This window comes from Eublepharis macularius, chromosome 19 (genome assembly GCF_028583425.1).
Source record: "Eublepharis macularius isolate TG4126 chromosome 19, MPM_Emac_v1.0, whole genome shotgun sequence".
Classification (NCBI taxonomy): domain Eukaryota; kingdom Metazoa; phylum Chordata; class Lepidosauria; order Squamata; family Eublepharidae; genus Eublepharis; species Eublepharis macularius.
In genome coordinates, this window is record NC_072808.1 from 7,305,088 (window position 1) to 7,331,683 (window position 26,596).

The 26,596-nt window shown below is 48.3% G+C and overlaps 1 protein-coding gene across 2 annotated transcripts in view; it reads right to left on the reverse strand.

Moving 5' to 3' along the window:
* Positions 1-590: 590 nt before the first annotated feature.
* RARG (retinoic acid receptor gamma) overlaps positions 591-26,596 on the reverse strand; it is a 151,872-nt gene continuing 125,866 nt past the window's right edge. The window contains exons 2-8 of one of the 2 annotated variants that reach the window (XM_055003375.1): positions 19,616-19,764; positions 17,759-17,900; positions 9,179-9,339; positions 8,027-8,203; positions 6,800-7,004; positions 3,671-3,829; positions 591-3,155 (exon numbers count right to left, since the gene is read on the reverse strand). In XM_055003375.1, the coding sequence (XP_054859350.1) occupies positions 2,974-3,155; positions 3,671-3,829; positions 6,800-7,004; positions 8,027-8,203; positions 9,179-9,339; positions 17,759-17,900; positions 19,616-19,764 (1,175 nt within the window). In that variant the 3' untranslated portion in view covers positions 591-2,973. The remainder of the gene's footprint in view (positions 3,156-3,670; positions 3,830-6,799; positions 7,005-8,026; positions 8,204-9,178; positions 9,340-17,758; positions 17,901-19,615; positions 19,765-26,596) is intronic. The other variant, XM_055003374.1, reaches the window with a different exon arrangement.

The window sequence follows — 26,596 nt, forward strand, 5'->3', positions numbered from 1 at the left end:
GGGGAACGCACAGGAACACAGTTCCGGCAGTTCCCCAAAGAGGTCACATGACAGGAGGCCCCACCCACCTGACTCTCGGCCATTTTGGGCCCGTTTCAGTCTGGATTGGGCCTCTGATGGGTGGTGGATCACTCTCCCACTCAACAGCGGTCCGATCCTGATCATTTTGGACCCTTTTCGTCCATTTTCAGCCCCTTTTTGCCATTTTGGGCGCAATTTCAGGCCTGAATGGCCGGGATTGGGTCCAAAACAGCCAGGATAGGTGATGTCAGTGGGTGTGGCATATGCAAACCAGTTATGTTAATGACATACTTCTGGAGCCGGCAAGGGGCGTGGCATATGCGAATGAGTTATGCTAATGAGTTCCTGCAGCTCTTTTCCTACGAAATGACCCCTGCAACTAACTGCGGCCCTTATCAGCATCCACATTTCCAATGCAACCCACATGTAATGCCATTCCCTGCTCCAGCAGGCACGTGACCCACCCCTTACCTTGACCCAGAGGTGGTAGCTGCATCGTCCTCTTGCAGTAAACCACATCGGCAATGGATCTTGCAGTGAGCGACTGCACCACACCACGGACAAGAGTATCCTGCTACGTGAAGTTTTGCAAGAAATGAAGACAGGAGGGCATGTTTGGGTTTCCATCACTTTATTTTGCAAAAATAGAAAAGTCCCCTCTCTTCTGTGGCACAGCTGGGAACGCAGGGGAAGGAGAGATTACTCTAAAATACCATGGAAAGCTGATCTGTAAACATCACAGAAGGGCTTCACCCTTTTTTCCACCCCCCCCCCCCAAGCAAACAGACCCCATTTTAAGGCCTGGGGTATTTTTTTTTAATGGCAGTTTAAGACAACTGGGGACAATCAGCAGAGCTCTTATTCCTTGGGGTAATATTACCCCTCATCACCAGGTCTAGAGCTGGGTGGGGCAGGAGAAATCCAAGGCAAATAAATAAACCCACAGAAAGCGGTGCCCCATTCATGGCCAGCAGGGGGCAGCAGCACCTTCTCATTCCCCCAAGCCGCCGAGAAACGTGGACAAACCCCCCACCCCACCATGCTGCCCCCCCCCCAGTTGCAATCCAAGTCCTGCAACGGAAAGGGTCTGGCTGGCTGCTTCTCAGCCCTGATTTGAGCAAGGCCAGGGGAGGGGAGGGGGGTATAAGGTAAGGGATGGAATGAGCAGCCACCTAACGGTGACACATCAACAAAAGGGCTTCTTGTAGTGTTAGGATCTGGTGGTGCTAGGAGTGGGGTTAAAAAAAACAACAACATTTTCCCCCCCTGGAAAACTTTTGCCCTCTTGGGATAGGAAAGCATTGGCTATGTCTTCGTTTGATCCACTGGCGCTTGGTTGGGGAAAGCTGGTGCCTGTGTCCTCTAGGCCTGCGGGATGATGGAGGGAGGGGCAGAGAAAGGAGGCAAAGTTGCCTGCAGCGAGAGTAATCCGCCCCCTTCTCTTCGTCAAAGTGCTGGAGAAGCAGAGTTCCAAGTGGGTTACGTCAGACAAGCGGCACCCCCCCAACCCCCCGTACGCCACCCACCTACCCTCTCCGTTCCATCTTTGTGTACAGGGCAGCCAGCTTCTCACTGGGAGGACAGTAAGAGGAGACCCTGAGAGAGGAAATGAGTTCAAGTCCATAGTGCTGCACCTCTAACCTCTAGGGTTGCCAGCCTCCAGGTAGTGGCTGGAGATCTCCCAGAATCACAACGGGTCTCCAGGCCGCAGAGATCAGTTCACCTGGAGGAAATGGCTACTTTGGGGGGTGGAATCTATGGAATTATGCCATGCCGAGGTCCTTTCCCTCCCCAAACCCCACTTTCTCCAGGTTTCTCCAGGTTTCACCCCCCCAGATCTCCAGGAATTTCCCAACTTGGAGCTGGCAACTCTACTAACCTCCTTGGTATCTTTGGTTATCTAGTGTCCTTTGGGGTCCATTTCCCAGAGTCCTTAGCACCAGGAGGGGAGTCAAAAGCATCCCAAGCGAGCAGAGACACTCCCCTCCCCCCATGATGGGTCAGGGGGATCACGGGGAGGACCGCAACCCCCCTCACCCCACAATGGGATTGATCTCGGCCCCAACAATAAAACATTAGCACTTTATACAGCTAACAAAAACACAAAAAAGCCCCATTCCCGCCCTCTTGTACTCATCCCCTCCAAAAAAAAATACACATCCCATTAGATCCCACAAAAATGGTTATTTGCCCAACCCCTCCCACCCCCAGAAAAGTTCTGATAGGGCACAGGGATATGTTCAAAGTCCTGGCTTTGCCCTCTCCAGCCCCCCAAATCATTGGTCCAAGATAGCTTTGTGTGCGTGGGGGCGATGAGGAGGGCATGCCATCCCTCTGTCTTCAGAGACCTGAATAAATAGCGTCCCGGATGCCTGGGTTCCTGGCTTGGGAGGATGAAGAGTACAGATGATTCCCCGGGACCGTGGCGTGGCGAGGAAGGTAGGACCACGTCTGGAGGCCCACACACACGACCGAGTCTCTTTATCGGCTCTCGAGCTGCCTCTTTTCCCCGCTGGCATGGCAATTGCACATTTAGAGATGGTCCCATTTTGAAAGGGAGGCTCTCTAGGTCCGGGCCCCTTGGGGGCTCCCGTGTCCTGACCGTTTGGCTTGAGGGCACCCGACTCAACAGGACAGGCAACCTAGGACTTTGGCAAAGCTTCGGGGTTGGGAGCGAAGGCCTCCGAGTATGCATCCAAGACCCCAAAGGAAAAAGGTTAAGGCAAGAGACATCCACCCCAAGTCACCCATCATAGCGGAGGAGAGGGGCATGTGTGCCTCCTAATTGGTCCTGAACGTTGCCGTTATCCCAGGCTCTGGTGCAGGGCTAAGAGCAGGGAAGGCAAAGCGTACAGTCCTGGAGGAAATGAGCCATGGGAAGGACCAAGGAGATGCACGGAAAAGGACTTTCTCCCCGCCTTTCCTAGCCAAGATCCTGGCTCTTCTAAGCTGCTAGGGGGCCTCCTCCTGGCTCTTGGGGTCAGCTGGGCTCTCCTCAGAGCTGGGGGGTTCTGCCACCGGTGGAGGCTGTGATAATTCCTCTTCAAACATTTCAGGATTTTCCAGCATTTCTCGGATGAGGGGTGGCATAGGGCCTGGGATCTCCATCTTCAAGGTGATAGCTCGTTCTGCACCTGTCGTGGGGGAAAGGAGGAGAGGTCAAGCGTAAGAAACATGGGGCTTTCCACTGGAAGAGATGCAAGAGTAGTTCGCTTTGCTTATTTTCCAGCCAGTAAAAAGCCATTCAACAGGCTGAGGGAGTGAGCAGCGTGAAGGAAAAGGGAGAAGAGAGCAATGAATTGTACGGTGTGGACTCTCTGTTGGCATCACTAATGCCTCTGGCATTTGCAATGGCAATAAGTGTGCAGCGGGGAATTTTTCGCCCCATGTGGAAGCAGCCAAAGAGACGTTTTGCACCCCAGATAGAAGCCGGTGAGGTGCTGGGAAGCAGAGGAACCAGGGGTGTCTGGGGTCATCTAGCCCCAAGCTACAAGAAAAGGGGGTGGTGTCCAAAAGCACAGCACTTCCTGTGAAAAGTACGTCACTTCCTGTCAAAAGCACAGCACTTCCTGTATTATGAGAGGAAGCAAATCATGACAATAATCCTACATGTAAGGTCATAGAACTGCCCAGAAAAATTTATGCTCACCTTTGGTGCTGATGCCCCGCAGGTCAGTGATCTTCATCAGCATGCGGGGGAACATATAAGGCTTGTTGGGTCGACGTCGGCGAGCATAGATCTTCAAAGCTTCCAGTAGCGGCTCCTGCAGCTTGTCCACTTTCTCTGGCTCCTCCAGGTCCATTCGATCTGTCAACAAGGGACCAAGGCATGGGACTTGGGGGCTGGACATACTGTCACAGAAACCTCTGCCATACTCTAGGAATCTCAGCTTTCCTCTTCAGAAGAGAACAAGATTCTAGTCCTCCAGGTTTTAAGGGGTAACTTGAAAGCAGAGAGCATCCAGGGCACATTCCGCATAACACAGAATACAGCACTATTCCAAGGTCCTCACGTCCCTGTCTGATGAACTGCACATCCCACCATCATGCCGGGCAAGAAGTACCAGTAGAAAAGAGCAAGAGTCCAGTAGCACCTTTAAGACTAACAAAATTTGTGATAGGGTATGAGCTTTCGTGAGTCACAGCTCACTTCTTCAGATAAAGCAGCGGCTCACGAAAGCTCCTACCCCACCACAAATGTTGTTAGTCTTAGAGGTGCTACTGGACTCTTGCTCTTTTCTGCTACAGACAGACTAACATGGCTACCCATCAAAAAGTACCAGTAACCCTGACTGTTCCACCCAACTGAGGGCCAAGCTACAAGTGATGAATGACACTTGAACGGCAAGTGAATCGAGTGAAGAGCAAGTGGAGGGCAAGTGAACAGGGAGGAATACACTTGCCGTTCAAGTGTCATTCATCACTTGTAGTTTGGCCCTCAGAGGTTTGGGTATAAACACCTGGCAGACAGATACCCAGAGCTGTCCACTTGCTGGGCCCCTCGATTGTAGGAGCAGACTGGGAAGGGACAACGGCCCTGGCTCAAGCCAAGCCAAGTCACCCTTGCGCTGCTACAAAGCAAGACTCTAGCTCAGTGGGGCAAACAGTGGGCATTAACTTACCCCATTGGACCCTAGCCCCCAGCCTGGCAGCAGAGCAGGAGGAGCTGGCCCCACTTATCACTGGTGATGAAGAGACTCGGCCAAAGGGCCCCTGAGGCATTGGCAGAAGCTGCCGGGGCTTGGCTCTGCTTGTTCCTGGCCACCAGCAGCTCTGTAAGGTAGTGGCCGACGGGGAAATTACTCTGTAAGTTAAATGGCCAGTCTGCCCCTGCTCTAAGGATACATGAGCCTGGCTGCAACTTCAGAACCAACCTCTGTGTACACCCCAACAGGGGAATAGCAATTTGTCCCCCATCCCTGCATCCGCTCCACTGACAATGGAAAATGCATCCTTTCTCCCAAGCATTTGCTAAAGTTGCGCTAAGTTTCTAGGAATGGATTTCTGAGCGGAACTGTATTAGAGTTCATCCCTTTCTTCTGACACCGATTCAAGGCGACTCAGCTTTGTAATCAAGTATTTTTTTAGAAACACTGCATGCTTGCAATTACACGAGCAGCCCCGGTTCATGCTAGGCCCTACCTAGGGCAGCCCTCAAAACCTGCCTCCTACCAGGCGGCATTCTATTCTCATTCCCTATCCAACCAGTTAAGAAAAAAATCAGCACGCACATCTCACTGTACCAAAGAAGCTCGTACACACAGACAAACAAAAGGAAGCTAGGTTAATTGCCAATACACACTTATGGTAGGAACAGGACATTAAGATTATTTATTTCTTGAGCTAATCGCTCCTTTACCACCAGCCTATATCTGTCCAGTCAGAGCAGGTATCAGTAAATTAATTACTTCCTAGGCCATCTTTGATGGCCAAAAGCTAATTTGAATCAACATATCTGACAGAGCTGCTGGAAGGCATTTGGGCTTGGGTTTAGGCCAGGCTCCAGGGGATATAAATTCTTAAGCAAAACAGGGCCCTGCAGACAGGTTTGGAGCATTCCCAGTCAATCTTAAAAAGCCATACGGAACATACAGGGATGGAGCTGGTTTCTCAGGTATACCAGGTCATTTAGGGAGACATGGGTCATCATCACCAGTACTTCAGATTGAATTTAGAAGGCAAGAGACAGTCAATTCAGAAGACTTTTGAGCATCAATGTGACACCCCCTCCCCACAACCCACCTCATCATATTTAAAAGCTGCTGTATTGGGTGGGGGGGGGGAACACAAGTGATTCATATATGTACCTCAAATGGGGCTGTAACATCAAGTATGCAATGCTTTAGCAAAACTATGCAAACAGTAACAGGCATCATTTTTCTAATGGCAGATTTGGGTTGCAGAATTTGGAAATCTGCCCCCCTCCTCCCAATAATGGTATCGAGATGGACTCCCTGCAGTTTCAAAAGTCATTTTTTTCTCTGCAAGCAGAAGGAAGTATGAACTCTGCCCAAACATCTGCCTGCTTCCAACAGCAATGGTACAATATATTGTTGAAGGCTTTCATGGCCGGAGAACGATGGTTGTTGTGGATTTTCCGGGCTGTATAGCCGTGGTCTTGGCATTGTAATTCCTGACGTTTTGCCAGCAGCTGTGACTGGCATCTTCAGAGGTGTAGCACCCAAACACCAGGACACTAAAATACTGGACAACACTTCCAACTACTTTGTCAGATTGCACAGGGAAGCCATTGAAATTCATAATAAGCATAAGCACAATTTCAACAGGAAAGAAGAGACTTTAAGAATGAATAGAGCATGGTTTCCAGTCCTGAAAAACACCAGGCTAACAAAAGACTCTACACCCTACAATAGCCCTGCAGAGAAGATTAGCATATCAAGCTCAAATCCATATGCAAAAGAACCTCCTCAGGATACAGTGAAGCCTCCCTCCATTAGCATTCCACACCCTGGGAAACTCTTACAGGATGACTCAGCCCAAACCCACCTTCCTGAGTAGATATAAATTACCTGCCAACATCTCCTCCACACTGTGACACTGAGAGATATCTGTCTTTTGGTGCTACACCTCTGAAGATGCCAGTCACAGCTGCTGGCAAAACATCAGGAACTACAATGCGAAGACCACAGCGATACAGCCCGGAAAATCCACAACAGCAATTGTACAGACAATGCTTTCGAAACACCCCAGCTGCGATCACCAGGAGAACGATCCTTCCCTTCATGCCAGCCTGCAGGAGCTGCCAGAGGGGTATTACCTCCACAGATGAGGCAGATGGCGCTGAGCAAGCCCGTCTCCGTGTCGTCCATTTCAAGAGGCAGCAACTGCCCGGCAAAGGCAAAGACCAAGTCGGTGAGGGGCCCAAATCCCGCATTGTGCATTTGGGTGCGGTTCAGGGTCAGCCCATCGGAGAAGGTCATGGTGTCTTGTTCAGGCGTGTAGCGGGTGCAAATACGGAGCATCTGTGGGAGGCGCAGGAAAAAAGTTCACAAAGAAAGGATCGTGGCAAAGAGAGCGACTACCCGTCACTCAGCCAGACTATGCCCATAATGCACCCCCTCCGGCTACTGAAACAGATGTTACACATCTGGAAACTTATTTTATTGGAGCTGCCTTCCATCTTTTGCAACCGGCATTGCTGGTGGAGACACTGAAACTGACAATCGCTATCTTTGAAAGGAAAAGGAATCCCAAGAAGAAGGTGGCACACAGCAATGCCAAGCACATATTGAACCAATTTTTAGAAGGCTGAGTGGAATCCCTGCTCACCTGTAGATGGTCTACTAGCAAATGCCTGCCGTTCTGCACCGATATCCTCACAGATATCGTCAAAGAAATAAAATCAGCACAGTAACCCCACCCCTCAGCTAAGCTACGGACTTGGTGTCATAGTAGATAAGAAAAACACTGGTAGTGCATTTATTCCATTTATTTCCCACTTCCAAGGAATTCAAGGCAATGGACAATGAGGTCCCAAAGGTCTCCCATTCAGCAGCAACTAGACGCAGGCATGCAGGGGGCTGCATCACATGCTTTCAGGCCAGCTTCCCAGGTAAAAGGAAAAGGTAGTTCCCTGTGCAAGCACCGAGTCATTACTGACCCATGGGGGGGACGTCGCATCCTGACATTTTCTTGGTAGACTTTTGTTACGGAGTGGTTTGCTGTTGCCTTCCCCAGTCATCTACACTTTACCCCCAGGAAACTGGGTACTCATTTTACCGACCTCAGAAGGATGGAAGGCTGAGTCAACCTTGAGCAGGATGGAAGGCTGAGTCAACCTTGAGCCGGATACCTGAACCCGGCTTCTGCCAGGATCAAATTTAGGTCGGGAGCAGAGCTTGGGCTGCAGTACTGCCGCTTACCACTCTGCGCCACAGGGCAACTTCCCATACCCATCTAAAACATGCCACAGCAAGAACCTTCTCTTTCCCATCCTCCCTCTTCTCGTCAGCTCCCACCGAAGACTGTGGTTCACCCCCCTCACCAGGATGTCTAGGCAGGCTGCCTTCAGCAAGGTGATCTGGTCGGCAATGCTGAGAGTGGTGAAGCCCGGCAGACGTTTGGCAAACTCCACGATTTTGATGATGCATTTGGTAGCCAGTTCGCTGAACTTGTCCCACAGTCCCAGGTCGAGCTGTACCCTGTGATCTGCACTGGAATTCTGGAGGAGAAGATAAAAGATCCGGCATTAATACTGGAGGGGTTCTAGATCAAATCAAGCCTGAATTCTCCCTAGAAGCTAAAATGACAACACTAAGGCTATCGTACTTTGGTCACGTCGTGAGAAGACAAGATTCTCTGGAAAAGTCAATAATGCTAGGAAAAGGGGAAAGCAGTAGGAAAAGAGGAAGAAACTAAACTGAATGAATGAAAGGATATAAAATTTGGTACAATGCCTGAGAGTTTGGGGGGAAATGTGTAAAGAAGCAAAAGGGGGGGGGGTTGAAACTGGCTGGTGTGGACACAGTGTTTGCCAATATACGGACTCCCAAATATTTGTTTAAATAGCCTGCGCCTGGACTATTTTAATGATTTTTTACTGATTTTATGGTTTTATGATTTTTAATGTATTGTATGAATGTTGTTGCTGCCCTGAGCCCATTTGTGGGGAAGGCAGGGTATAAATCAAATCAAATCAAATCAAATCAATAAATAAATAATAACTAAATAGTGTTTTAGGATATCAACTGCCCTACACACATTCCCATCTGTAAATCTGCATGGCGGACATTCAGAAGCTGGAAAGAACATGCAGTGCTTGTGTGTGTGATGTGCCGTCAAGTCGCCTCTGACCAATGGTGACCCTATGAAGGAAAGACCTCCAAAGTGTCCTATCATTGCTCAGATCCTGCAAACTGGAGGACGTGGCTTCTTTGATTGAGTCCAGCCATCTCATTTTGGGTCTTCCTCTTTTCCTACAGCCCTCCACTTTCCCCAGCATTATTGACTTTTCCAGAGAATCGTCTTCTCATGATGTGACCAAAGTACGACAGCCTCAGTTTTGTTGTTTTAGCTTCTGGGGAGGATTCAGGCTTGATTTGATCTAGGACTCATTTGTCTTTTTGGCTGTCCATGGTATCCACAAAACTCTCCTCCAGCACCACATTTCCAATGAATCAAGTGCTGTCCTCCTTACCGTGGTGTACTTGCCCAGCTGGCAGAGCGAGGGGAAGGTTTCTTGGTGAGCCTTGCTAACCTTCTGGATAAGCTCTTCCAGTTCCGGCGTCATTTCATAGCTGTCCACCACTACCTCCTCTTTCACGTCCTTCTTCTTTTTGTTACGGTCATTCCTCACGGCTGGAAGGAGAAAGAGGGAAGAGGGGGAAATGAGGGGACCTGCCAGAGCCCTGAGCCAGACGAGCCTAACTTTCTTCGTCCTTACAATCTAACTGCATCTAAGTGCAGAACTACAAGTGACAAAAGGCACAGGTTGGACACTTGTCCGCTTCCCTCAAGTTTTGGCGGGAAATGTAGGCAGCTTGGTGGAATGTTGGACAAGTGACAGTTGAAAAGTCCATTGGACGGCAGTCGGAGAGCCAAGCTGCAAGACCAGGACGCCTACATTTCCCATCCAAACTTGAGGGAAGCTGACAAGTGTCCAACCTGTGCCTTTTGTCACTTGTAGCTTGGTCATAAGTCTATAAGCTTAGGGTAGCATTTACATCATTACACTTCCAGTCCATGCCAACTGAGGGCCAAGCTACACATGACGAATGACACTTGAATGGCAAGTGTATTTCTCCCTGTTCACTTGCCCTCCACTCAATCCACTTGCTGTTCAAGTGTCATTCGTCATGTGTAGCTTGGCCCTGAGATGCTACTTGGGCGATTCCAAAAAACCCCCATCGATCAGCAGATACGTATCTGTGGAACCTCCATTGAGGACTTATCATACTATGTTTTAAATTGTCCCTTATACCAGGAACCAAGGGGAAAATTTCTTGCGAATATTTTATCTGGTCTCCATCTTCTGTCTGACTTTGATAAATTAAATTTTATTCTTTCAGATACAGGCCCCTTTTGTTTCGAATAGGATGGCCCTCTATGCCCTGGCTGCTAGGAAAATAAGGGCAAATGTGGTAGCCAGGAGAGTAAACACCTGACAGAGATTAGAAACCGTTCGGTTTTAATGTTGTTTAATGTTTACCTTTTAGGTAAAATGCATTTTATAGTAATTTTATTTTTATCTATGTAACTATATCTGTATTCTTGTATTTTTTGGTTCTGTTTTTAATGCATGATTTTAGATTGTGAGGGCCTGTGGCCACATACAATAAATTGGCATTCACATATTCCCGATTTCCTTCTGCTGAAGAGAGTGTTGTGAGGTCAGGTGACAAAGCAGGGTTTCTGCTGCGTCATTCTCAGACCGCAGAGTGGGTGCTGGCTCCCTTCCAAGATTTGGGGGAGACGGTACTGCTTAGACCCGCAGTGGAGTAAGTGGTTACAGTGGCAGACTAGGACCTGGAAGAGAACCAACTTCGAGTCTCTTCTCTGCCACGGAAGACAGCTGGGTGACCTTGGCATAGCCTAACCTTCCTCACAAGATCATTGTCGTGAGGATAAAATGGAGGGCGGACTGATAATATTGTAACCCAATTTGTACAGAAAGTCAGAGCATAAATAGGAGATGAATAAATACAGCCGGTGGGCCGCACCATATACCAAATCTTTTTCAAGCTATTTGCCCACCCTCTAGCTTTTCGCCTGCCATCCTACCTACTTGACTGTTTGTGGTGACCGCTGACAATCTTGTCTCAACAACCTCATTGTAATATCATTACAGTAACATGGCAGTCAGAACTAGACTGCCAGCAGGCTAGGGTTGCCAGCTCCATGTTGAGAAATTCCTGGAGATTTGGAGGGTGAAACCTGGAGAAAGTGGGGTTTGGGGAGGGAAAGGGCCTTGGCATGGCATAATTCCATAGATTCCACCCCACAAAGTAGCCATTTTCTTCAGGGGAACTGATCTCTGTGGCCTGGAGACCAGTTGTAATTCCGGGAGATCTCCAGCCACTACCTGGAGGCTGGCAACCCTACAGCAGGCACCCAAAACAGTACATGCCTGAAATAACCTCTGGGGCAGCAGAGAGAACTGGTCAACTCTCAACTGGCAATTCCCTGGCCGATTGGTCTTTGCAGCATTGCATGGTCCAAAACGGGTGCCCATGTGCCTCTGCAGTAACAAGGTCAACAAGCGTGATTTTCTCCATTTGCTGCACTTTTATGAACAGCAAAGCCAACTATCCATCTGACTATCCTGCTCTTCTAAACAACACACAAAAAAGCCCGCTTGGGGAGGCAAAGCTGGCGGACTCATTGAGATCCCAAGCCTTCCCCTTCCCTCGGCACTGACATTGCAGGGTCTTCCCAAGGCCAGGCGCGTGCCAAGCTGTCACGGAAGGGCTCGGAGAGCAGTGTTCAGTCAGAGGCAAACAGGAAGAAACAAGCTAGACAGCTGGATAGAGTGTAGTGGAGCTTCGGGACTGGGAGGGAGGGGAGGTGAACTGCTGGCCTTGCTTACTCCACCCAGCAGGACCAAGGTCGCCTCTCCTCTATGCCACAAGACCGAGGTGCCATCCCAGCACAGCCTGTGATCCTACCCAACTGAGCACCACCCACCGGCAGCATATAGCGGGGCCTGCTTCTCACACACTTGTGCAATTGGCTGCTCCACTGGTGGAAAAGGGAGGAGGGGGTCCTCTCTGACCACCAAAAAGGCTATCTTGGGGATCACGGGACCTGCATGGACAAAAGCCGTGTGGGACAGCAGCTGGTTGAAAGGGACCTCTAGAGTCATATAGTCCACCCCCCTGCACAATACAGGAAATTCACAGTTACCTCCCCACCGCACACCCAGCGACTCTTACTGCATGCCCAGAAGATGGCAAAACACCATCAGGATCCCTAGCCAAAATGGCCTGGGGAAAATTGCTTCCTGACCCCAAAGTGGTGACCAGCCCTACCCCGGGCATGTAAGAAGGGGCCACGAGAACTAAGCACTGATGTGACCCCTCCTGCCCTCCCTTTCATGATCTGCCCAGGTTCACAGAATCAGCATTGCTGTCCGATGGCCATCTAGCCTCTGCTTAAAAACGTCCAAAGTAGGAGAGCCCACCACCTCGTGAGGAAGCCTGTTCCACTGAGGGACCTGCTCTATCAGGAAGTTCTTCCTAATGTTTAGCCAAAAACTCTTTTGTTTTAAATTTCAACTAATTGGTTCTGGTCCGTCCTTCGGGGCAGCAGGGTCCCTGGGTTGGCCACAATACAAGACTAATGGCTGCCTCTACACATTTCCTGGTCGTTTCTAAATGCACCGGAGCTCCTTTTCTAGTGCCTGTGCTATTGAAGGACAGTGATAAGAGGGAACGTTTATAACCTGGATACCATAAATGGTACTCCAAGCATTTTCTGTCCTGAAGGGCAGTACATAAATCAAATGTTGTTATTATTATTTATTCTTAGAACCTCAGCGCAAAGGGGCGGTTGGGTTACAAACCTTCCCTCTTGTTTTCCTGCTCTGAAACTGCTCTAGGGAGCTGCAGTTTGCCCCATTAGGGCAAGCATACACGTATCCATATTGGTACCCCAAATCGTGGCTCCCTAGAGATATTTCAGGTTGGGAAAATGATGACAGAGGGAATGTAAAACCCCTTGTGGTCCCAATCCAAATCAGGCCTCCACATGCCAAATTTGGGGGGGGGGGTGGACTTTGGAATCTCCCCTCAGAGAACTCCCAGCATCACGTGTATCTGAGCCCACGGGTGGAGTTAATTCTTTTTTAGAGGCGAAAGAAAGGTTGCATTCAGATATGAGAAACAAACTGAGAACAAAGCAAAAGTTCTGGGATTCGTGGTTGCCCTCCACACACACGCACACACACCTTTTCTGGTACTGCGCAATAACGGCAAACCAGGAAGTCTTCAATAAACTGCAATCTCTTCTTTGTTTATAAACCAGGATTCTAAACCTTGGTGGATTCCTGGTTTGGAAACAAAAAACAAACTGCAGTTTTTTTTAAAGCGCCCCATTTGAACATCAAAACAAACGGTGTTTTACTGAAGAATGCTTGGTTTGTAGTTTGGGAACTGCATGGAAAAGGAAGGATCACGCAAAACCAAGTACTGTGAGTCATTCTGCTCACGAACAATCCTGTTACTTGTTTCTGGAGTCGGGATAACGGGGAGATTACATGGGTTTAACCACAGCCTGCCTCTTTAGCTGGAGAACCCATGGAATTATCCCCTCAAAGGTACACATTCATTTTCTCCAAATCTCATAAATAACAAGGTGTATACAATCCCCAGAATCAATGTGGAGAAACACTGAGGTGTAGTGGCTGGACTAGGACCCGAGAATCCCAGGTTCGAATCTCCTCTCACCAGGAAACTCGCTGCGTGAATCAGGACAGTCACTCCCTCTCAGCCTAGCCTACCTCACAGGATTGTTGCGAAGATAAAATGGAGGAGAGAACCACGTATGCCACCCTGACTCCTTGCCGGAAAGGTAGGGTCAAAATGTACAGGGTAATAAATAATGTAGATTCGTTGAATATTTTACACTAAAGCATTAAAAGGACAGTTAAAATGCTTGTCTGTGTTGAGGAGATTTTTAAACTGTCACAGATTAAGAGAACAGGAGGGTGGAAGTTATTCCAGACACACAAAATGAGTTCTCCTTCACACTATCTTTTTGAATTCATTGTGCAAAAAGAGACAGTGTTGTATAGTGGTTACAGTGTTGGAGCAGAATCTGGGAGACCAAGGTTCGGATCGCCACTCTGCCATGGAAACGTGTTGGATGACCTTTGGCTAATCATTGTGTATTAGGCTAACCTACTTTACAGTAAAGAGTCCGGTAGCACCTTTAAGATTAACTAATTTTATTGTAGTATAAGCTTTCGAGGCATGGAGGCTCCATGCATCTGACGAAGAGAGCTGTGGTTCTCGAAAGCTCACGCTACAATAAAGTTGGTTAGTCTTAAAGGTGCTACTGGACTCTTTACTCTTTTGCAACTACAGACTAACACGGCTAACTCTTCTGGATCTACCTTACAGTGCCGTGGTCATAAGGCTAAAGTGGAGGGAAGGAGAATGACGTTGCAAGCAGATTTGGACTCTCAGAGCAGAATGGGTATGCATGTATGTATGTATTATAAATGAGTGGTGGATAATGCTCTCAAGTCATAGTTGACTTATGGCGACCCCTGGTGGGGTTTTCATGGCAAGAGAAGAACGGAGGTGCTTTGCCATTGCCTGCCTCTGCAACCCTGGTCTTCCTTGGAGGTCTCCCATCCAATTACTAACCAAAGCTGACCCTGCTTAGCTTCCGAGATCTGACGAGATCAGGCTCGCCAGGGCGATCCAAGTCATGGCATGTATTATAAATAAATATATAAATAAGTATCAAGCTCAGAGTGGCTAAATATAGTTTAATGCCAGATTCTCACTCTCCGCCCTTTCTCTGCTCTTTCAGTGCATGCTGATGGAAAATGTGTGCATTTGGGGTGGGGGTGGGGGGATTCATTTCTAACGGTTGTGAACACAGATTTGTTGGGACAGAGTGTGGTTTTGTGCAAGTGGTGATGGAAAGGAAAGGCCAGTCCTCCTTTGCTGAGCTTTTCCAGGAAGACTCTCAGGTCTGGAAGCATAACCAAAGGCCCCCTGACCCTACCCCCTGCCACAAGGCGGGGTTGTGCTCTCCTTAGTGCCCCACAGATCAGTTTACACAAACCAGAGCACAGCATGCTGCAATTGGGGGAGCGGTGGCCCTGCTAAAGCAACCCTTTCCAGAAGTCTCAACCAAGACCGGCAGATCCCTGACCCCGGGGGCAAGGAACTGGCTGACAGCTGCCGTGATTTCTCAGGAGTTGGCATACATAGTTTGACTTGGGCAGGCAGCTCCTTTACACCCTCTTCTTCCTCAGTGCAGCTCCCATGCCCCCCTCCCCGGTCAACCCTGCAAACCCTCCTCCCTCTTCCAGCGGTTGGCGTTGCGTGTGCACTCTCGCCGGCCTCAGCCTTCCCAGGCTGCCCTTCCTGTTCACCCCAGGATAAAGCGCCAGGGATCTGGGAACAGGATACGCCAATCGGCAGGATATACACTTATAGCCACAGTCAGCACAATGCGGAGGGGGGGGTGGGATTGCCAGCCAAGCCAGCCAGATCTATGCAGGGCGAATAACATGCAAGCAGCACACACATGCAAAAAACCACCCCACTGCCTTACAGCATCCTGCTCCCCCCACTCCGCCCAGCAAGACGAACAGTAAAGCCTTAGCTTTTTAAGGCACAAAGACAAAGGGGGGGGGGTGCTCAAAGGTTTAATGGAAAGAACCGAGGGGAGGGTATGTTTCCCCCCCCCCCCCCGCCAGGTTCCCTGGTTGGCTGCTGGTTTCCCAACACTGCCCAGCCACCGACCCCCTTCAGATCCAAATCCCATTTTAGTCTAGATGGGCCACGGAGGGGGAAAGGGAGGAGGGACTCCTGGACCAAATCCCTCAGGCCATCCGTTTCCTGTCTCCGTAGTGACACTAACAACCCTCTTCGAAATAACATTCTCCCTGACGCTCCCCGCCCCACACCCTCCCAGTTCTCTGCCCAGCTCTCCCTTTAAAGTGACAGGTCTTTGGAAATAAATGGCCAAGGTTTCCAGCCATAGACATTCCTAATTAGGGGCTCTTAAAGAGATGGTGATTAATGTGAGCCCCGGCCCGGGCCGGCCTTAGCAGTCGGGAGTAAAAGCAACAGTCGCTGAGAGGCACTCTGTCTCAGCAAAGGCCCGGCATCTGACAGCACTCTTAAAGGAGCTGCAAACAGCCCCCCCCCCTGCCCACTCCTCCAAGCTGGTATAGCAACAACCCAAGCGCCTCTCTTGCAAAGCAAAGCGTTTCTCCAAAGGAGAGTTGTGGAATTGTTTCACCTTCAAGTAACACACGTGGAAAACATCTTATTCGGGCAGAAAAATCAATGTGGATTTTTTAAAAAAAATCCACGGGAGGAAAAAAATTGCAAGGGTCTTAACCTCCTGCCGATCTATCTTTCTCGAAAAATCCAGGTCTCTTTTCAGTTCGGAGGTAGCCTTTCCCAAATGTTTTCCATCAAGAGGAAATCCATCCAAGAGTGCTACCATGGAAGAAAACATTACGGCGAAACCAGATATGGAAAGCAGATGGCGGGGCAAGGAGTTCCTCATCCACAGAAAATGAAGATCCCTTTGACGATCTGATCAAGACCGTGTGTACTTTGAGATGCGTCAGCGATTGTAGCTCAGCAACACAGGAGTTGATATCAGGTACCAAGAAATCACTGCCCCGTGCATCAAGCAGCCCGTGGTGGCCGAGGCTGGTAGAGACTGCCAACGGCACCCAGGCCATTCCGTAGTAAGGGATTTTCAGATTCAGAAATGGTTAGTTTGTTTGGACAGGGCTACGGGGCTGCTTCCACACTCTGGGAACCAAACAAGAACAGGCCTTTGAGGAGCATCCATATCCATACCACGTTGTTCCTTTTCTAGCACATTCCCCACTTTGATGTGATCGTTCCCAAACCTGGTTTGATACAAAACTGTTTGGAAAGATCACAGGCCAAGCACCTTGGCATGCTGTACGGATGGGAAGCTGTGCGGGTTTTTTTAAGGTCCTGCCCAAATCAAATGCCATTTTACTCAGCTTCAGCCCCTGCTGCCACCACACATCAGAGGCCTTTCCCAGCCTTTGAAAAGAAACCTAGGAATTGCAAGAGCGCTATAGCACAATACTGCTATAAGGATCTATTGCCCTGATCTACTAATTCCTCTCAAATCCCAGGTTTCTTTTCTTTTTTTAAGTCCTTTTGGAAAGGACTAGAGACTTACTTATTTTTGTATTAAATTAAGGATGGGAATTCAAAGGAGCTAGTAAAAATTAGATCCAGAGGAGTTAGCCATGTTAGTAGCAAAATAGCTACTTCGTCAGCATCTGACGAAGAGAGCTGTGGTGCTCAAAAGCTTATGATGCAATAAAGTTGGTTAGTCTTAAAGGTGCTACTGGACTCTTTACTATTTAGTAAAAATTAGCAACTGCTAATTTTTGAAAATCTGATGGTGGAGGGGGAATGGCAAGGACACAGGACAGGTTTGAATTGAGGACAGTGCGGTGAAAACTGCTGTGCATGTGACGTTTTACCACTGCAGATGCCTCTGCATTCACCACAACAATGAGAGCTACACAAAGAATTGTCACCAGGCCTGGGTCAGTTATTTGTTTTTTTACAATTGCCTGGCACATTGTGGGTGCCCAAGTCATGTTAAATAGAAGTAAACAGCTGCTGTAGCACAGTGGTTAAGTGGTTCGGCTGCGAATCAGCACTCCACTGGTTCGAATCCCACTACTGCCATGAGCTCAGTAGGTGGCCTTGGGTAAGCCACTCCTCTCAGCCTCAGCTCCCCAGCTGCATTGTGGGGATAATAATAACACTAACTTGTTCACTGCTCTGGGTGAAGCACTAATCTGTCTAGAAGAGTGGTACATAAGTGCAGCTATTATTATTATTATATTATTAAATTGGTTGTCCAAGTACAAATCACCATCACTCACTCTCTCACTCTTTCTCTCTCTCTCTCTCTCTCTCTTACACACACACACACACACACACACACACACACACACACACACACACACACACACACACACACACACACACCCCAAATGTATCAAAGCCCCAAAGGAGGCACTCACCTTCTTTGGACATGCCAACCTCAAAGCATTTCTGTAGGCGGCAATACTGACAACGGTTGCGAGTGACTTTGTTGATCTGACAATTTTTGTCCCGGTGGCAGGTATAGACCATGTTTTTCTGAATGCTTCGGCGGAAGAAGCCCTGAGGGGTACCAAAGAGAGGAAAAAATATAGTGGGTGGTGAGCCGGTGGGATGAGGGAAAAGAAAGGTGGGTCCAAGCAGACGTCTCGCCAGCCTTTTTCCCCCTTTTGTGCTGACTGTAGCACAAAATGGCCACTGACAAAGCTGCTTGGAGAGGGCCATCCAGCGCCTCTGCAGGGTTTTCCAGATGTGTGGCTAGAGTGCCAGACTTGGATCGGGGTACAAATCCCACTCTGCCATGGAAGTTCACTGGGAAACCTTGGATCAGTCACTCCCTTTCAGACTAAAATGCCTCGCAGAAGATAAAATGGAGGCGGGGAGAAAGATGTCCACCATACAGCGCTCCTGAGAGGAAAGGTGGGATAAAAACATACTCCATAAATCCACACCAGCATGAAGCTTAAGGCTTATGGTAAGGGTCAGTTTTGAATCTTTAGCTGCGCAGATATCTAGGTATAAGGAGCTGCCTTACAGCGAGTCTGAACATCAGTTTGTTTAAGTTAAAGACTGTCTGCCTGGCTTCAGCTCTTGGGGACCTCAGGGCCAAGCTACACATGACGAATGACACTTGAACGGCAAGTGTATTTCTCCCTGTTCACTTGCCCTCCACTCAACCCACTTGCCGTTCAAGTGTCATTCGTCATGTGTAGCTTGGCCCTCAGTTAGAGAGCCAGTTTGGTGTAGTGGTTAAGAATGGCAGGACTCCAATCCGGAGAGCCAGGTTTGATTTCCCACTCCTCCACTGGAAGCCAGCTCTCTCAGAGCTTTCTCAGGCCTACCCACCTCACAGGGTGATTGTTGTGGGGATAATAATAACATACTTTGTAAACCGCTCTTAAGTTGTCCTGAAGGACAGTATATAAATCAAATATTATTATTATTCTAGCATCCCCCCTACCATATTTCCTTCTGTAAAGACCCCTGTGTTGGTTTTTGTAGTATGCAGAATTTCAAAATGTTGGGGGTGATTTTAGCCATGGGGCATTCAGGACAGTTGTCCCAGGCCTCTTATTGGATGCAGCCATAACGAGAGACCCTTCTGCCTTGCATCCAGCTGCCCCAACAGCTACCCTGAAGCCCCCTCAACTGGAGAATCGCCACCAAACCCGTGTTGCCTATGGGCCAAGCTACACATGACGAATGACACTTGAATGGCAAGTGTATTTCTCCCTGTTCACTTGCCCTCCACTCAATCCACTTGCCGTTCAAGTGTCATTCGTCATGTGTAGCTTGGCCCTAAGAATCAGCCAGCATTTGGGGGGGGGGGGTGGGCAATTGTAGGGTAGTTAGGGGGCACCGCCCTACAACTAATCACCTTCACTCCCAGACTGTGTGAATGATTCCACGGCGCCATCCTTGGGTTTGGTTGGGGACTGCAAATTCCGCAGCCATTAATCTCACATTATTCATCTAACCTTCCACAAGTGGTGTGCATGATACAACTAAAACAGACAATGGCTTGTTTTGCACATTTCCTTTTGCTTGCATAATCTGTTTAGGGCTGTGGCCTGCAGTTTGGAATTCTCCACTGCAACATTTTTTGCTGGGGAGGGAGAAGGAGCCAGCCACACCCTCTCAGGATGAACCGTCGCAGGCACGAAGCCTGCTTTGAAATCGAGATTTTTTTTTTGGCAAATAGGACTAGGAGAAGGCTGGAGCCAGGTATCTGGAAAATATATTCTTGTCCTGGAAGCTGGGAGGCTTGCATTACTCACCTTGCACCCCTCGCAGGAGCTGACCCCGTAATGGTAGCCGGACGATTTGTCGTTGCAGACGAAACAAGGTTTATAAACACGTGGCGGTGGGGGTGGAGAGGGGGAGCTGGGCACCATCTCCTCTGAACTTGTGCTCTGGGTCTCCACCGCTGCAGGGGAAATAAGAGGGGAGTCAGGCAGAATCCGGGACTTTGTACATATATGCAAGAGAGAATACTGGGGAAATAAATGAAAACAGATTTCATTTTTTTAAAGAAATGTTCTAGCTTATTGCGGGGTGGGTGGGATCTAAAACTCTGAAAAACAGTGAAGGAACCAACTGCTATGGCCATAGAGGCATCACCCCTACCCTACTGCGCAGGTCAGTCCAGAGTATGCAATCACATGCTTTCTACATGGTGGATTCGCTGTTAAAGCTATGGTTCACCCAATGTGGGAAAGGCCACTGTAGAGGAAGCACAAAATTCTAGGGTGCCCACGGGTTCATGAAGGAAAAAAGGGAGCTTTCTTTCGTTGTCAATGTGCATGAGCTAGATTGGTCTGCCGGCGTAGGATCCTCAGGGAAACAGAGGGGCTAGCATCTCTGGAGTTCCATAAACCCAACCACATTTGGGAAGAAGGAATTTCAGAAAGATCCGCCGCCGTGTTTTATGGACAGGTTCCCCATAAGTGGTTTCAGGGCGAGTTCTATTCTTCTTCCAGTGCCAGAGTTGGATCAGTATCACAACCCGCAGATTTTTACAAAATGCACAGAAGAGTTCCCGCATGGTCATCTGTGAAACAGATTATTGATGCTGGAATTTTTTTTTGTTACGAAGGGAAAGAAATAAGGGAAAGACATTTCAAAAAGGGAGAAGCTGAAAAAGTCTGTAACATGTATCGCAAGACCCATCAGACAGAAGTCACAGACTTATATTTTTTTTAAAATGTCCTACTTGTAAAGTGCTTTGTGATCTTTTACTGGGTTTTCACTCAACAGTGCCACTGTAAAGGAGGTCAATTTTGTTCCCGCTTTACAGATGGGAAAATGGAGGTGAAGCGAAAGTTACTTTGGGAAGCCAGTCAAGTAAGTCCAGACCTACAGTTGGGCCTTGAGCGTTGGGCCAAAACAGACAATGATCGTTTTCACACATCTTTACCCTTGCGCAAAATCGCGCAAAACTCACGGAGCGAGGGCGTCTTCATTGTGCGACTGCTGACATCACCCCGTCATGATTCCGTTTTGTGGTGTGATGACGCGCCATGAAGACGCCCTCGTTCCGTGAGTTTTGCGCGATTTTGCGCGAGGGTAAAGACGTGTGAAAACGACCGATATGCTTGACGGGAATTGGAACACAGGCGTCCAACCTGACTCATACTCACACATAAGATCAATATAACTCACTTTGAAAGCACTCTCCTACAGGGAGAGAAAAGGGGCTTCAGGCTTCCAGGGCCAGATCTACAGTTGCCGGCACACAGGGCAACCAAAGACGGGCCACTCGTGCTCGCGCTCCCAGCGCTATGTGATGACATCACTTCTGTGATGTCATCACGCAGGGTGGCGCGTGCTGGCCTGCGGCAAGCTGGCTGTCCCGGCGCGCCATGGAGCTGGCAGTGGCAGTGCGAGTGGCTGGGAGGCCGCATGCGCCACTCGCCTGCCCCGCAGGACAGGGGGCAGCCAGCTTGCCACACGCCCTCTGTCCTGTGGAGCAGGCGAACAGCACAGGCGGCCTCTCAGCCACCCATGCTGCCTTTTGCCCGTCCTGCTGCCCGCGCGATCCCAGGGCTGGCTGCTGTGCCCGGCGCCCCCTCTTTGGCACTGCCGGGGGCAGACTACCCCCCCTGCCCCCCCCCGTCGGTCCAGCCCTCCAGGCTTCCCTTCCATTGTGTTTTTTCCAGTGGAAGTGGCCATGGGGGGAGGCTGCTAGGCCAGGGCTGGAACATAAGACAAACAGCTCCCTCCCACGGGCATTTCTATTGGCAAAAACAATGCAGGAGGGATGCCTAATTCCCCTCCTTCCCACTCACCGCCACATGGAGTAACACAACACTTCCAAAGTAAATTATACTGATCCTACATGTGATAATAAGTTGGGTCGGGCACCTGTGATCTGACTCATGTCACACATATTATGTATTTTGACCCTCAGGCATTCCAGAACTGCATTCAGCAATAGGAGACATACAGTGCACTCCAGAGGGACTCCTGTCAAAATCCTTTTCAATGAATAGGCTTTGACTCCGGTAACTAAACACATGATTGCACAAAGGCATGTTGTAGGAATGAAGCAACCCATATTGGGATAAGAGGCCAGAAGAAGGCCCAGTTTCTGAGACCGGTTTGCATACGCTTTGTGTGACCTCTTCTTCGGCAGCCAACATAGAGATGGAATCATGCCTTGCTTATTACAACTTCACCCGGGAAGGAGTGAAATTTAAAGTTTCAGCCCTAACACAGACACGCACACACCTCTTGCCCTCACCATGACCCACAACGCCTGGCCACATCTCCCTAGAAGCTCCTTTCTGCACACCCCCAATCCCGGCAAGGCATGAAACTGTTTGCAATTCTAGCTTTCAACACAGACTGAATTTCCTGTGACAAGGCCCTTAAATGCCACATTCCAGGGCAAACAGGTTGGAATTGTTACCAGAGCTGTGTAACCTAATCCTTTTCCCTGGGGGAGGGAGGAGGGAATCGCCCTGGTCAACTTAGAAAACTTCACTGGAGGGGGCGGGGAGGATCAGGTAACCTTCAGGTCCAACTCCCCATCCTATGAAGCTCTTATGTGGTGAAGAGCAAAGCAGGAGGGAAGGGGTGGCCAAACCTCCATGCGCGACCCAACTCCGCTTTTTATCTCCCCATTGTCTGCAAAATCTCTCAAGCCCGGCTCCAGCAATAACTTGTTTGCAAAAGACAAACAGCACTTCACAGCCACTCGGCGGCAAGATAACCAACACACACAGTTCTTGTCCCACCACTCCAAAAGTCTCCTGTGCTCAGTCCTTAGGAGAGACTCACCCATAAACAAACCGAGCATCCTCACCCAACAAATAAAACTCCAATAAACATCCATGGCAAAAACAGCTGGGGGGGGGGCACCATTCTAAATGACTCTACAATAAACAAACCAATGCAGGCAGCCTGGGGCAAGGCAACAGCTCTGCAAACAGCTGTTAACCAGTATCCTCATGGCAGGCAGAGTTGCCTGCATATTTATTGGGAAAAGGCGTGGCTCTTTAGAACCTCAGATTGTGTCTTTTAATGAAAAGGAAAAGTTTCTAGCCCTCATGGCTGCGAAGATAAGCAGATAAGTCTGCCTGAAGTCTCAAAAGCGAGAGGAATTGCGGCTTAAGCGTGTTAGTTGCCAGCTGGGAGGACTCAATACAGATCTATGTTTTAAAATCAAAATGTTTTAAAAGGGGTTAAGTTGGTGCTATCCATGTGCATGGGTATTTGTCTGTCTGCAAAAAACCCGAGTTCTCCTTTGTCACTTTTCTTGGTGCTGCTGACTGTGTGTGTTATGTGTCGTCAGGTCGCCTCCAACCTATGGCGACCCTATGAAGGAAAGATCTCCAAAACGTGCTAACATTAACAGACTTGCTCAGATCCTGCAAACTGGAGCATGGGGCTTCTTCGATTGAGTCCAGCCATCTCGTTTTAGGTCTTCCTCTTTTCCTAGCATTATAGACTTTCCCAGAGAATCTTGTCTTCTCGTGATGTGACCAAAGTACAATAGCCTCAGTTTTGTCATTTTAGCTTCGAGGGAGTATTCAGGCTTGATTTGATCTAGTACCCACTTATTTGTCTTTTTGGCTGTCCATGGTCTCCACAAAACTCTCCTCCAGCACCACATTCCAAACGAATCCATTGATTCATTTGCTGATGATCAACTTCACAATTTTTATACGGCTCATCTGATCTGGTATTGTCTATCTTGAGTGGAAGCCCTTCTGCAAGGTCTCTTTCCCAGCTCCCCAAGAGCCTTTGAAAAGGAGATGTTGGCAGTGGAGCCTGCACCCTTAGGCATGTGAAGTATGTGTGCATCAGGTGTGTGCACACACAAAACAGCAGGAAAAGTAAGCCTCAATGATTTAACCCTAAAACCTTCCCCCAAAACAACCATTACGGAGTGGCATGAGTGCCAGTTGGAAGTAATCCCTTACCCAAAGCTGAAATTGGCAAGGAGAGAAAGGAAAGGGAGAAATGTAAAGAAACAACTTCACGCTTTCTCTTCTTTTCCCAGAACCCATGGACGAGTGGAGGAGTAGCAGAAAAGGGAACAACTAATCTTCACAAATACAACAGGACATATAACAACATGCTCCCCTTTACATTCCCAACATCTCTTGCTGTGGAGCCATAATCATATCTTCAGAGGTGTGCCTATGCCACAGTTCCATAGCTCTAGGACATGCTCTGGATAGGAACTGTTAGAACAATAGAACTTCACCCTGCCTGAGAAAAGGGCTGATTCCGTACACGTTGGATAACGCACTTTCAATGCACATTATCAATCATTCGAGGTGGATTTTTTGTTCCGCACACAAAAAAATCCGTTCCAAATGATCTCTAAAGAGGATTGGAAGTGCATTATCCAATGTGTGCGGACCCCAAGGTTCCAGTTCACATTGGCATCAAAATGTTTGGTTCTGTGAGTCTCTCTACACATGAAGAATACATGTTGGGAGATGACATGGAAGAGTAGTTTTAAAAGATGGAGCCAGCGGCAAGGCAAAGGCTATACTATACACAGGAGCTGTGTGAAGGTGCTGTGAAATGCCAGAAGGGAAACTTCAACCCATTATAACCTCTCCAGGTCCAAACCCGGCTCTGGAAGGCAGCTCCAGCCCATTTCCATTCCTTGCTGCCCTCTAGTTGCAATTCCACACTGTTTTAGACTGGAGAGGTGAAATTGACAGAGCCTTGGGGGTGACAAAGATGAAATTAACAAACCCTCTGGTGAGCGATCTCTGCCCCTGTCTTTTTAAACTCTGCTTTCCGTCCTTCTCCCTACACTTGATGAATACGCGCCAAGGTGTCTCGTGTAGAGAGACTCACAGTCTATGCAGAATCTGAACATGTAATTCAAGTATCCAGGAATTTTTTTCCCGATCCTGCCCACACATTTTGCTCATCCATAACAGTACAACTTGCTCTCCGGGAGATGAAATCTCATAGCGTTTTCTTACACTGATCAGCCTTTTTTGGTGACAGCCAATAGCACCAACCAGCTGTTTGCTGTTATCACCTAACAGCTGACCAACAGCGTCTGCAGCTGACTGGAATTCGCTCCTTTCTATTTAAATAAAGGTTCTTCTCTTCCATCAGTTTAATTGCGCCTTTAGCCTGTTAGATAAACAAACTTCTTCAGCATTTATAATTAAAGAGACATATAAACTGGGCAGGGAGGGTATGCACTCTGCCATTTAGAATTAAACACATTTTTAATGTTATTAGTGATTATCTGTTTTTAGAGTAGACCAATGTCTACCCAAAGTGAAGAAGTATGCTAGAATGGATCCTACGAAGCAAGAGAGCCATGCAATTACGGAAGTAATCCTTTCCCTGCATCTCTTCTCCCCAAGCTGTCCCTTTTGATTTTGTGGCAAGAAACACATGAGTGCCCCCGCATCAAAGACTGCCACATGAAATGTGAAGCTCCTCTCAAACACTATCAGGCAAAGGAGAGGCTGACTCACTTGAACATCCCTCCAAATGTCAGCATTCAACAATGGACAACCAATCCTGTGGATGCCTTCAGTGAAAAATACTGAGTTGGATCTAGAGATGGGCACAAACCAAAATACGAGCCAAAGTTTGTAACGAACCAGGCCAGTTCATGGTTCACGAACCAGCGGGTTGTCAGAGCCCATTTCTGATGAACCGCCACGAACTTTAGGCTGGTTCATTTTTTGGTTTGTCACTGCAGACAGCCTGGCGCCAATCAATCAGTTTCCTAGGCAATAGGGGATGGACGTCCTACAGACCTTCTGCTGACCCAGAAGTGACTTTCTGCTGACCCGGAAGTGACAATTTGCTGACCTGGATGTGACGTTTTCACAAACTAAACTAACCGGTTCGCAAACCAGGGCAGGTTCGTGAAAGTTCGTGGTTCGTGAAATGTGACAAACTACGAACTGCACAGTTCATTTTTGTCCCCGTTCGTGCCTATCTGTACTTGGATCTAGCCAGCTTTTCAACTCGATTCCACCCAGCACCCCTCCTTCTATAGGCCCCGTCCTATGTAGCTTTTATATAGACCGTTCCTACAAATAATTTATTTACATTCATTTCAACAGTAACTCAAAGGAGTTTACATTATTTCCCTCTTTTCTATTTTATCCTCACAACAACCCTGTGAGGTAGGTTAGGTTGAGAGTGTGTAAGTAGCCTTTTTGGGTGGTCAAAGACAACCACTCTCCTTCCTTTCTCACCAGCAGAAGACCTAGTTGCATTTGTGTTTGAGGGCCAAGCTACAAGTGACGAATGACACTTGAACGGCAAGTGGATTGAGTGGAGGGCAAGTGAACAGGGAGAAATACATTTGCCGTTCAAGTGTCATTTGTCACTTGTAGCTTGGCCCTGAGAAGATGCAGTACTGGCTGTTTTTATGCTTTCAAATCCCTTGATGTTGCAATAACCAAGTGACGATGCATGGATTAGCTCTAACACGGCTGTTCAAACTCCTTGTAAAACAGAGCTTATCGGTAATAACTTCTTTCCTTTCATTTCAGTCCCATCTTTTCATTAGGGATGATTTTCAATTTCTCATCCTTGCTTTTTCAAGATGAAAATCTATGTTTCCGATTCTGATATTCCCTTGCGTTAATCAAACCTACAGGTCAGTCATTATTTTTGTGAATTCTGTTGCTTCCTGACACCAATTTTCTCTGTAAAAGGTATGCATTTTTCAAAATTATTGCTGCATTACACATATATAAATCTCCATTACATGTATATAAATATAAATCTCCATTACACAGATATAAATAATG